At 52.3% G+C, this 13,225-nt stretch overlaps 1 protein-coding gene across 3 annotated transcripts in view; it reads left to right on the forward strand.

Moving 5' to 3' along the window:
* Positions 1–13,225, forward strand: part of SIPA1L3 (signal induced proliferation associated 1 like 3) — a gene marked incomplete at its 5' end in the record, with an annotated part of 100,459 nt that overhangs the window by 76,434 nt on the left and 10,800 nt on the right. The window contains 2 exons of one of the 3 annotated variants that reach the window (XM_080828059.1): positions 9,916–10,117; positions 10,858–11,104. In XM_080828059.1, the coding sequence (XP_080684185.1) occupies positions 9,916–10,117; positions 10,858–11,104 (449 nt within the window). Of the gene's footprint in view, positions 1–9,915; positions 10,118–10,851; positions 11,105–13,225 lie in introns of all 3 variants that reach the window. The other 2 variants (XM_080828061.1, XM_080828060.1) reach the window with 2 other exon arrangements.

The following is a 13,225-nucleotide window of genomic DNA, read 5'->3' on the forward strand; positions in this document are numbered from 1 at the left end:
AAAAGATCTGTACTCTGAAACTGTAGAATACTTAGTGAAGGAAATTGAGGAAGACACAAGAAATGGAAAAACATTCATAAAATGAGTTTGGAAGTTTTCATTCCCTTTCTATTTTTTAGAACGGTTTCAGAAGAATAGGTATTAATTCTTCTTTAAATGTTTGGCAAAATTCCCCTGGGATGCCGTCTAGCCCTGGGCTCTTGTTTGTTGGGAGATTTTTGATGACTGCTTCAATTTCCTTGCTGGTTATAGGTCTGTTCAGGTTTTTTATTTCTTCCTGGTTCAGTTTTGGTAGTTTATAGTTTCTAGGAATGCATCCATTTCTTCCAAATTGTCTAATTTGTTGGCGTATAGTTGCTCATAATATGTCCTTATAATTGTTTGTATTTTTCCGTGTTGGTTGTGCTCTCTCCTCTTTCATTCATGATTTTATTTATTTAGGTCCTTTCTCTTTTCTTTTTGATAAGTCTGGCCAGGGATTTTGATCTGTTCTACTGTCCAGTTTTTATTTCATTGATTTCTTCTCTGATCTTTGTTATTTCTCGTCTGCTGCTGGGTTTAGGTTTTATTTGCTGTTCTTTCTCCAGCTCCTTTAGGTGTAGGTTTAGGTTGTGTACTTGAGACCTTTTTTGTTTCTTGAGAAAGGCTTGTATTGCTATAATACTTTCCTCTGAGGGCCGCCTTTGCTGTATCCCAAAGATTTTGAACAGTTGTGTTTTCATTTTCATTTGTTTCCATGAATTTTTTCAATTCTTTAATTTACTGGTTGACCCATTCATTCTTTAGTAGGATGCTCTTTAGCTTCCATGTATTTGAGTGCTTTCCAACTTTCCTCTTGTGATTGAGTTTGAGTTTCAAAGCATTGTGGTTTGAAAATATGCAGGGAATGATCCCAGTCTTTTGGTACCAGGTGAGACCTGATTTGTGAACCAGGTTGTGATCTGTTCTGGGGACTGTTCCATGTGCACTAGAGAAGAATGTGTATTCTGTTGCTCTGGGATGAAGTGTTCTGAATATATCTGTGAAGTCCATCTGATGTATTATGTCATTTAAAGTCTTTGTTTCCTTGTTGACATCTTCTTAGATGATCTGTCCATTTCAGTGAAGGGGGTGTTAAAGTCCCCTACTGTTATTGTATTACCATCGATGTGTTTCTTTGATTTTGTCATTAATTGTCTTGTATAATTGACTGTTCCCATGTTAGGGGCGTAAATATTGTTAGGTAACAATTGTTAGATCTTCTTGTTGGACAGACCCTTTAAGTATGATATAGTGTCCTTCCTCATCTCTTATTACAGTCTTTGGCTTAAAATTGAATTTTTCTGATGTAAGGGTTACTACCCCAGCTTTCTTTTGATGTCCATTAGCATAGTGAATGGTTTTCTACCCCCTCACTTTCAGTCTGGAGGTGTCTTTGGGTCTAAAATGAGTCTCTTGCAGACAGCATATTGATGGGTCTGGTTTTTTTTCTCCGGTCTGATACCCTGTGTCTTTTGATTGGGGCATTTAGCCATTTATATTCAGGGTAACTATTGGAAGATATGAATTTATTTTTTTTTTAAGATTTTATTTATTTATTTGATAGAAATCACAAGTAGGCAGAGAGGCAGGCACAGAGAGAGGGGGAGGCAGGCTCCCTGGTGAGCAGAGAGCCCGATGCGGGGCTTGATCCCAGGACCCTGGCATCATGACCTGAACCGAAGGCAGAGGCTTAACCCACTGAGCCACCCAGGCACCCCGAAAGATATGAATTTAAATCTCTTTATAGATGTTTATGTTTGTATGTTTTAAAGATTTTATTTATTTGAGAGAGAGAGATCGTGAGCAGGGGGAGAGAATGAGAAGCAGACCCCTTGCTGAGCAGGGAGTCCAGACGTGAGGCTCAGTGTCAGGACCCTGGGATCATGACCTGAGCCAAAGGCAGATGTTTAACTGCCTGAGCCATCCAGGCAGCCCTAGATGTGTATGTTTGTATAAACATATCTACACTAAATATATAAAATATGTCAATATATAAATATATGAACTATTTGGGACAGCACATAAAGTAGTTTCATGGCTTCTTATATTTGTTATATTTTATTATATATTATATATAATAATATATATTATATATTTGTTATAACTTAGTTATAGGTACATTTTTTTAAAGATTGTATTTTTAAATAATCTCTGTTGCCAATGTGGGAATCGAACTCACAGCCCCAAGATCAAGAATCACACCTCCGCTGACTGAGCCAGCCAGGCATTTCATATGGATACATTTTTTAAATCACATGTGGAAGGTAATATGTTAATTTAGAACCACTTTTGTCCACATACTTCCATTTCATAAAGCTGTCTTATTCAGACACTCTCTGAGCATTTTGGAGATAGTGTCTTTTTCATTGTTAAAGATCCGTCTGAGTCACCTAACCTAGTTTTCCAGAAAACATCATCTTCAAGCTAAATTATTTGAGGTTAAACATATTTTTTTTTCCCCCGTATATGAAGCTGTCACTGACATTTTATCCCAAGGCACAGGGACTCGTTTGCATAACTTATTTACCTACGTATATGAGTACCTACTTTACCAAGGACTGTCATAAGCCCTTCACCTACATTGACTCATTTAATCCTCACCGTAGAACAAGGAGATGCAAGTACTTTTCTTCCCATTTTCCAGATAAGAAATACTGAGGTCCAGAATGGTTACATCACTTGCCCAGTTAATCACTGTAAATACTATGCTTGTTGGTTTTGTGATTTGTCCCCACAAGGTCACCACATATTATGAGCTTATCCCCTGCCCCCACCCGGAGTAATTCCCAAATCTGTCTACTTCCTTTGCTTCCCTTGCCGTTGATTTCAGTTAGGGACCTCTAACATATCCGGCAGAGAAATGCTAATGCCCTCATCCAGCCCAGAGGTGCTCCCTTTCGGCCACGCTCCTGGGCTGGGGCTGGACAGACCTGGCCCCACTGATCTTCTGGCGACCCCACTAGAGGGATCTCGTTCTTACCCCTATTTCCAGATGAGGAAACTGAGGCACAGTTAGAGGTACATAGCCAAGTCTGCAGCCAGAAGTGTTGGAGCTCGGATTCATAGCCAGCGAGGTAACTAACAGAGCATCTCATCATACAAAAGACCCAAGGAGAACTCCTACCCAGGGCAGTGACTCCTCTTTCCTCATGGAGGGGACAGTCTCCTCTGTATGTGGGCACATGCTCTAGCTGACCAAACGACAGAATAAGCCGTGAAGGACAGAGAATCTGTGCTCTGTCTCCCGCATCCGGCCCTTCTCCCTGCGGGCCTTGGTCAACACCCAGGGAGGGACAGACCAGCACCTCTGCCTCAGGGGATGGCCACACAGCCCCATTTTGGCCACTTTGTCCCTGGGCTCATTAATTCGTTGGCCTGCCTTCTCCGAGCCATTAGAAGGGCAGAACAGCGTGAGGGTCAGGATGCTTACCCCCTGTAAGGTGTAGCCCCTCAGCTTCCCGCTCTGTAACCTGGGATGCCAGTCTTCCCTAGCTTCTGAGGACTTGGTGAGTCCATCCATTTGAGCCCCCAGCACCGTGCTGGAGCTGCACGCGGCTCAGCAGGTGAGGGCGTGACTGGGCCCACAGGTTTCCCTTCTGACGGGAGGGGCCCGGCTGGAGCCTGGCAGGCTGGGAGGTGGAGCCGGCAGCCCTCAGCCCTCCTGGGCACCGCCTCCTCAACCGGCCAGTCTGGCCCGGACTGCAGGGCTGGAGAAGCCCCTGTGGGCTGGCGACCGCCCTTGGGCCACCCTAAGAAGCCTCCTTCATCCAGCGCCACTGCAGGGGTGAAGTGAAATCACGTGTGTGAAGGCCGCCCGGGGCCCAGGAGTGACTGAGCACTGGGGACGTGAGCTTTGTCACTGCTGTTACTACACCTGCACGGCAGAGTGGTCCCTGAGTTATACCGCCTGGATTCGCGTCCCAGCTCCTCTGGCACCATGTGTCAGAACCTCTCGGCATCGCCAGCCCTCACCTGTGGGGTGAGATGATGGTAGAACCAGCCTATCCCGGCCGCCATGAGGAAACAGTGCGGCCACACACAACACACCAGCCCCACGTCCCAGGGAGCCCCTGCTACCAGGAACCACGCGCAGACAGCCCCTCTTTCATTAGGGGTGAATCTTGGGGTGGCTCTGAGCATCTGGCACGTGTGGATTCTGAGTTCTCTCTGCTCACCGTGCCTCAGTTTCCTGGCCTCAAGAGGGGAAGACAGGAGCACCTATGTCCCAGAGGTGACGTGAGGATTTCACTGAGTCATAGGAAAGTACCAGTCACTGTTGGCTGGGCTGACAGGCACAGGCGTCTTGTGGTTGACACCTGGCATTCTGGCTCCTTCCTTCCTCAGATTTAGGTCCAGCTCCATGCAGCCGCAGAAGGAATCGGGGAAGGCCTCTCCCCAACATCCCCACCCCATAGCAGGGCAGCATCTCCCCAGCCCCCTCCTGCAGGCCTGTCTCCCAGCCATCCTTCCAGGAATATCTGCCTGCCTCCCCTGCTGTGCGTCCTTGCCAGCCACGTTGGCACAGCCCCCGGCCCAGACAGGCTGACAGTGGTGCTAATTAGCTTAATTAACTTGGCCCCGAGGGAGCCACCCCAGTTGGAGGCCACAGCCCAGAGTCATCTGGGAACAGGCCCAGCCAAGTCAGAGCTATTGGTCGCCGTCCACCTCTGGCCCTCCTGTCATAGGAAAAAGGAGTCGCTGTTGTCTGGGACCTTACCGCAGAGAGCCGCCTTTGTAAGTTGTCTGCCTTTGTTTTCTACTGTCAGTGGTGTAATTCCACAACATGGCCAAGTCCAAGTTCAGGCAATGCAGGCAAATCAGAGATGATGTCTGGTGCTGTCAGGCAGAACCCAGAGAGAAGGCACATCCTTCCGGGTGTTCTCTTCATTTATATTGTGAAAGGTAAACCGTGCCCAGGATGAAAACGAAACTAGTACCAGGGGTTCGTGGCACAGGCCCAGCCTCTCTCCCTTCCCTGGCCCCCAGCCATCCAGCCCCCCAGCCCCCGCCCCCAGATGCAACCACGGCCTTCATTTCTTCCGCGTCCATCCCAAAGTGTTCCAACCATGACAAGCCGGTGGGACCCCATGTTCTTCCTCCCTCACGCCCCTTCCGTTGGCCAGCGTGGCTCCCCGTCTCTACACGTCTGCCTTTTCCACTTGCTCTTTCCTCTTCGCGTATTTCAGGGGCGATTCCGTGTTAGCACAGAGAAGGTGATCTCATCCTTTTGAACCGTCAGAGCAGTCTGGTTTGTCCTCAGGGGTCATCAGGTTTTCACAATCATGGGGACCTGAGATCTAGGGGAAAAAGGAAACAGATCAGAATGTACAAGCCCAGTCTGGCTAGTTTTGTTAATCTGGAGTTAATGCTGTTTTAAATGATTGCTTACAATTTGCCGTTCGGAAACTACATCGGGAAATTCTTCCAGAAGAGAGTAAGAGTGGGTTTAAAAAAAAGTAAGAAATGGCAGTAATAATCAATTTGATACTCCAAACTGAATTCCAGTGGACTCTTCTCCTTTAGACCAGCCCATGGTGCCCCAAGGGAGTGAGGCCTGCCGCTGCGGAGATGTGTACGGGCTTGAGAGTTGGGGCACGATGTCTCAAGAATCCCGAATGCCCCATCAGAGTGCTAGAGGTCCTGGGAGCTGGCAACATTAGCACATGAAAACAAATTAAACAGAGCAGGGAAGAAATACCTGTGTTCTTTTGGCTTAACTTTTTAAATATCTCTGTACTTTTTTTCTTTTATAAAAGTCACTGAAGCTTCTTGTAAAAGGAAGGCAGAGAGACACCTGGCTCGCTCAGTCAGAGGAACAGGAGATTCTTGATCTCAGGGTTGTGAGTTTAAGTCCCACATGGGGTGTAGAGATTACTTAAATAAGTGGGGGTTTTTTTGTTTTTTGTTTTGTTTTGTTTTGTTTTGTTTTGTTTTAAAGAAAGGGAGAGAGGAGGGCGCCTGGGTGGCTCAGTGGGTTAAGCCTCTGCCTTCGGCTCAGGTCATGATCTCAGGGTCCTGGGATTGAGCCCCGCATCAGGCTCTCTGCTCAGTGGGGAGCCTGCTTCCCCCTCTCTCTCTGCCTGCCTCTCCACCTACTTGTGATCTCTCTCTGTGTGTGTCAAATAAATGAATAAAATCTTTAAAAAAAAAAAAAAAACCTTTGAAAGGAAGGAGGTAGGTAGGGAAGTGGGTTGGTTGGTTAGCTGGGTGGATTGGCGTTGAGCAACTATTTCTGAGGGCCTGCAGTGTGTAAGGCCCCTCTCCCAACACAGAACAGAAGGCTGCAGATGAGGTGGAGTGGGACCTCAAACACAGTAGCACCTGGGACAAACCGCTAGGAGTTGAACACAGTGAAGCAGCAATGCAGGAGTGTGTGATCAAGCACCCCCGGGCCGGGAGGGGGCACCAGAAGGTTGAGTGGTCAGGAGAGGCCTCCCTGAGGAGGCAACATTTGAGATAAGCTGAATAGATGAGAAGCTGCCATTCATGGGGAATGCTGGGGAGGGCAACTCTCCAGGCAGTTAGAATAGCCAGTGCAAAGGCACTGAGGCAGGACCATGCCTGGCATGCTAAAGGAACATTGGGAGGCATGTGTGGGAGGAGAGACGAGGGCAGAGGCAGGGCAGGGCAGATTATCAAGGATTTCATGGGCTGTGATGAGGCACATTTTTAGAAAGTGAATCCCCTAAATACCCATCTTTTGGAACCAAGAGTTTGGTAAATTTTAATATATCAAACTAAGCCTTGTGTAAGCTTTGTTTTCTAAAAAAGCTTTCACGCTGTACATACCACTTCTTTATTCCTGTGAGGGATCTGGGAGAACCTCTGTCTGTGTCACATGCCTCAGCTCCACTTCTCTTTAATAGCTAGATGCCCTGATTCCGTGGGGCCTCACCCTTCCCCTGCGGGCCAGGTCTGTGTTTGCTTGATGGACAGCACTCCATTAAGTGTCCCCATATACTTGGCATGCATAGGTTCACACTGGCCTTTCTGAAGGACACACCCCAGAAGTAGAGCCCCGAGGGCCGAGAGCGTGCACGTTTGAAGCCCCTCCCAGAACGCCATCCTCATAAACGGTGTCTTTTTCTTGCCATAGACGGGCTAAAGTCCCAGCCTGCTCCTTCTCCAGGGGAGGTGGGCACCACACGGGACATGCCCTATACTGAGTCACATGCTCCACCACACCCCTCCGCAGGGGATTCTGGGAAACTGTGAAATCCCTTTGAAAGGAGGAGGGCTGAGCCCCCTTCGAGCTCCCAGAGGAGGAACCACGTACTCATTGGGGTGTATGCTCGTCCTCTGCTTCTCTGCGTATTTCTCTTTGGGGCTCTAAAGCTTTTCATTTCACCCAGAGAACACACTTCAGAGAACACTGGGATGAAACCAGAATTACCCTAGACCTGGAATTCTAATTTAGGGAGGAATACGACCTGATGGGAAGAAACTTGCCACCCTCTCTTCCTTCTTTTGTTAAAACCCCAAGGTGGCAGCTGAGAAAAGGTGAAAAATGCAAACTTCAAAACTCTCAGGAGCCCTAGACATCCTCTTTCTTCCTGGGTCCAAAGACTCTTTCATTCTTGAGTTACAAAATGATCAATTCCAGGGGTCACCTTTTTTTTAAAAACTAGTTTTTAAAATGACTGTTGTTCTGGCAAGTGATTATGTGTGGTAAAATAAATTGAGACAGTTCAGATGGGTATCAGATGAAAAGGGACAGTCCCATTTTTCCACCTCCTAGAAAGACTCTTGGCCTCCCAGGGGTCATGTACCATTGTTCATACTTTCCCCAGAACTTTTTCTCTGCATTTGAAAGAGTATTACTAAATCAAATGCAGTTATGCTTCCCACACACTATATGTCTTTTTTTTTTTTTTTTTAAGATTTTCTTTATTATTTGGGGGTTGGGAGTAGAGGCAGAAGGAGAGAGAATCCTCAAGCTTGACTGTGCACTGAGTGTGAAGCCCGACACAGGGCTTGATCCCATGACCCTGAGGTCGTGACCTGAGCCGAAGTCAGGAGTCAGACACTTAGCTGAATGAGCCACCCAGGCACCCCCGGTTCATCATTTTTCTGCCACGTCTGTGACACAGACACGGTGGTCAAGTTCAGCAGTGATACCTGTGGGCTCTGTAGCCTGGTGACCTCAGCTGGAATCCCAACTCCTCCACTCGCACAGGCTGTGTGATCTTGGACGCCTACTGTACAATTATTTAGTCTCCTTGCACCTCAGTCTCCCGCCTTTAAAGCGGGTGATCGTGATCACGGCTGGTGTGCAGATTGAACAAGTTCAAGTACGCGGAGCCCTTGGGTCGGTGGACAGGGCCTGGTACATAGTGAGGGCTGTTAGCCGTCATTATTTCTCTCCTGGGACACCTTAGGTCCGGGACCCAGTCTTCACCAGGGAAGACCTGAGCCTGAGGGCTGAGCCGGAAAGGAGAAGGAGGCCTCAGGGGAGGTCCCAGGAGAGGGCCAGGGAGCAGCTGAGGGGTGTACGGCCTGGGGGCAGCCTCGGGTCAACAGCTACAAGAGCAACCCCCTCTCCCAGGTGTTTGTCATCAGGTGCCAGCTGGGCCATTAGCAGTAGTCCCCGCAGGCCTGCAAGGTCCGCATGTTCTCCAGAGGGTCCGAGAGATGGGGCCACCTGTCTTTGGCCCCACAGCAGCAACTGTTCACCTCTGTGGCTCCTGCATTTAACCCTAGGCTGTGCGTCAGTGGCTTTTAGATGGCAGAGTGTTCTGGAAGGCATTATGGGGTTGACTTTGGGTGCTGAAGAAAATGGTGATCCGAGTGACCTGGGCTCACAGACCAGCTTCTGGAATGGGAGCCCCAGGGGTGGTGACAGTGAGGGGGCTCCAGGGCCCTGGCTGGGGTTCAGGTGCCTCGTCTCTGGATCCTCCTGGCCACCCCAATATTCATGAACCCTCTTTCCCCACATGACAGAGGAGGAAACCCAAGTTAGGGACATCTGACAACAGACCCTGGAGCACTCGGCCAGACGTCTGCTGTCCGTGGCCCCACACTCATCCGTGGGACCCTGACCCCCAGGAGACTATCCCTATCCTGAGACCCCATCCCTCTCCTGCAGTTGGAAGCCTTGGTCTGGGCCACCCTCGTCCCACCTGAACAACTGCAAGAACTTTCTCACGGTCTCTCTCCCCACGTGCTTGGCCCTGCTTCCATAAGGGTCGCTATTCTGTCCGGCCACCAAAGCGATACTTCTACAACACAAGTCAGGACCTCATGCTCACCAGCTCAGAATCTCAGAGGCCTCCTTCCCGGAGGCAGTCCCACGTCTCCTCTGTGGCTCATGAGTCCCTGAGGGGTGTGTCCCCCCAACATCCAGACCTTGCCTTGCACCAGTCATCTCCTCCCTGTCCTCACTCACCACCAACCCACAGGCCTGCTCCTCTCCTCACCCACCAGGCTTGACCCCCTCCCAGCCCAGCCCAGCCCCTGCTTCCCTCTGAGTGCAGTGCTCTTCTACCCTGTGGGCTCCCTCCGTTCTCACCCCTTCAGAAGAGCCACACTCCATCCCCGCTGATCCCTTCCCATTTACCTGGCTTTATCTTTGTTCGGAACTCCTCTTTCTGCCTCACCTTATGGGATCTCTCTTTCTGTTCATCTATTCCTCGTGGGTCTCTGTAACTGGAGATCAGCTCTGTGTTCACTGCTGTGTGTCCCCCGCCTGGAACAGGCAGGCTCCCAGGAAATCTTGTGGGATGAGTGAGTGGACAGAATAAATGTGAACCCTCTTCTGGCTCACTCCCAGCCGGTAAAAAGGAAAAGGTTACAGTCCCTTCCCCAGGGGGCAGTCAGCCTTCTTGGGTCAGGAGCACTTTGAGAAGCAGCACGAGCCTCCCCGAGGCCCCTCTGACTCCGATCCTCTCATTCCAGGCAGGTGGACACTAATACGAAAAACGTCTTCGGGCAGCCACGGTTGAGGGCATCCCTCCGAGACCTCCGCTCCCCGCGGAAGAACTACAAATCCACCATTGAGGACGACCTGAAGAAACTCATTATCATGGACAACCTGGCACCCGAGCAGGAGAGAGATGCGGGGGTATGTGGAGGCCGCCCCCCCACCACTGCCGCATACGTGCTCGCACACAGAATCGGGCGGGCAGGTGGTCATGGGAGGGCGAGGGAGGAGGACAGCACCGCCTGTGCTCACTCCGGCCTCCCCCTGCCTGTGGCCCCCACCTACGGCAGCGGTGGCAGCCCACCCCATTTGGTGTCTGTGGCTTCATAGCCCAGAGTCAGGTCGTCATGGGGGTCAGAGACCAGATCCCAGGGGCCCAAATCCCAGACATGTGGGGGATTCCTTCCGTGCTAGGGTAGCTCACGTGACTGGAAAGTGATGCTCTTATCGGCTCTAGTGTCCCTCTCCCGGAGCCCAGAGTGGAAGCAGCCTCCAGCCACCCAAACTATGTGGACCAAGAGTGGGGGAGGGGTTCCCAGGGGAAGTTCAGTCTCTTGTTCCCCAAAGGCAGGGGAACCATCAGGCTCCCGTAGTCCCTCGACGCTGGGCTTCTCTTCCTTCTTGTCCCGGCCTGCTCTAGCTCGGCTGCACTCTTGTGGGACCAAGCTGTCCCTAGTGGCCCCTGCCAGGGACCAGCTGCCATTAGTCCAGCTTAGGTCACCCCGCCTTCCCTAACCCCTGGAGCGGGAGGAGGCATCCCCAGTGGAAACTTGAGGTGCTTTGAGCAGAAAGGGACAGAGACAGATGCTGATTGGGTAAGACACATGGCTGTCCGGGACAGGGGTGGCGCCTGTGAGGACAGGGACCAGGAGGCAGGCCAGAACCATGCCGTGTGACTGTCCCTGTCTCACCAACAGTCACCACAGAAGAGCCTGCAGCGGACCTTGTCCGATGAGAGCCTGTGCAGCGGGCGGCGGGAGCCCAGCTTTGCCAGCCCTGCCGGCCTGGAGCCGGGCCTGCCCAGCGACGTGCTCTTCACCAGCACCTGCGCCTTCCCCTCCAGCACGCTGCCTGCCCGCCGCCAGCACCAGCACCCCCACCCGCCCGGCGGCGGCAGCCCCAGCACCGTTCCTGCCACGGGCAACGGCTTCCCAGAGAAGAAATGTAAGCCCAGGCGCTCTGGGTCTGGGGCGGGGGGTTGCTTCACCAGCGTTGGGAAGTGGGGGACGTCTGCACCAGAGGTCATTAGTGGAGGTGTCAGCCGAGGTGGGGAGCTGGGGTGCGCTGGAGCTTCGGGGGGTACTGATGGTGTCACCTACAGAGAAAGGAGTTGTTAGCTGAGCATCGGGGGGTTTCCTGGGGGCCACCCAGCTAGAAGCCTGGACTCCCCAGAGATGGGAGTCATGTGAGGCCAGAGAGGGGGGTGGTCAGCCCCAGCAGCTGCAGACAGAAGGACCCTGAGAGTCGGGCTTCCCCTTCGCTGCTCCCCCAGCTCCCTGTTCCAACACTAAGCAGATGGTTCCATAAATGTTTATTTACTTACCTGATTCCCCCCAAGTCTGCCAGCTCTTGGAGGAAGGAGGTGTAAGGGTGTGACTCATCCATCCTTTAATTTACCCAGCGACTGTTTACCCAGCATCCCCCACGAAGCAGGCACAGTGCACACGGGCCCTGTCAAAGCCCGGGCACCGGCTGGGGTAGGCCTTGCCTTCGCCCCCCACCCCCCGCCAATCCCTATTCACTACCCCAAAGGCTCCAAAACTGAGAGACGATGCAGAAGTCTGGGCCAGGCTCATCAAGCAGCAAAACCCAACCCAGGTGGCAATGGACTGTTTGTCTCTTGTCCGTCTCTACCCCACGTGGTGCGAGGGATTGTGACTTCATTGCAGGTCCCTGGCATGACTGTGGGGTGCTCCCCGGCCTTTTGGGGGGCTGGTGTGTAATAGCACCTGCACGGCACCCTCCAATGCAGACAGATCTCCACTGCTCCCGCTCCGCCCCCGTCTCAGCTCAAGGCACACCTACCCCTCACCGCACTAAACCGAGACGTAGATGCCTTCATACGCAGGAGGCACGTAGTGCGATCCCTAATACATGCAGTAAGCCCTGGACAGTGCTGGTTATCTCGTATCTTGTTGTATTCTTGCATCTGAAGCAAGCATTTTAACCCTATCGCAAGTCACACCTGCACCTCAGAACTGGCGACTGGGGTTAGGACTGAACATTAACATGGACCTGCTGAACCCCAAAGCCTGGCAGGGCTGGGCTTTGAGCAGCATCAGACCACACAATTCAAAGCCAGGTGCCCCTGCCAGCGAGTGTGAACACGAGCCAGGCATCTTGCTCTGAGCCTCAGTTCCCCCTCCACAACACGGGGGGCATCACAGCACCTCCGTCCCAGCTGTGAGATGGTCCCCGTAGCATGCCCAGCATGGTTGGGCCTTGCCTTCCCCGCCTGAGTCACCTCCTGACCTCCATGCGCTCCGCTGCTGTCCTCTGTCCCCTCCCCTTTGGCAGCTGTGAAGCGTCTGCAAGCTGAGGCCTGGGGCCTCTGCCCAGCACATGGGACTCGGCCGATGGCTGCAGCAAAAGCAGCTGCTGCCACCGTCACTCCCAACACCCAGAGACTTCAAGGGCCTCTTTCTCTGCCCCGCCTTCCATACAGGGACCCAGCAGGTCTCCCCGCAGTGATCCTGCCGCCGCCAGACACTGACCACACACTGATGACCCAGACTTGTGTCTGCGGGATGGTACTGCCTCCTCCAGAAACAAACTTGGGGCCCACCCCCCACCTCCCCAGCTCAGGGCCGGCTTCAGGATCCTGAGTCACCGTGCACCTTCTCTCTGGCCCACGCTCACCTCCCCGCTTCTGGAAGTACATTGGGTTGCACGCACAGAATCGTTCCAGGACCTGCCATTTGTTCCTGCCCCTCCACCCCCCCCAGCCTCACACAGGCCTGTCCTGGGCAGCCCCCTACCGCCTCCCTGCTCTCTACCCCCGCGCAGTCTGGCCTCCACAGGCAGCTGGGGAGCTTGTGAGCACCTGCATCGGGTCTCGTGTCCGTGTGTGTCCTCCCCGCCCCCGGGGCCCAGAGCCAGCCTGTGGCTCCGTCCCACACAGAGTGAAGGACAAAGTCCTCCTGACCTACGAGGTCCCACACGGTCCATCCCTGTCACCTCTGACTTCACCTCCCACTGCTCTGTCCCTTTCACCCCGTCCCCACCCCCATAAACACCTGACACTCCCACCCCCTTACCTGCTGGCATTTGGCAGCTTCTCATGAG

This window comes from Martes martes, assembly GCF_963455335.1.
Source record: "Martes martes genome assembly, chromosome: 17".
NCBI classification, from domain to species: Eukaryota; Metazoa; Chordata; class Mammalia; order Carnivora; family Mustelidae; genus Martes; species Martes martes.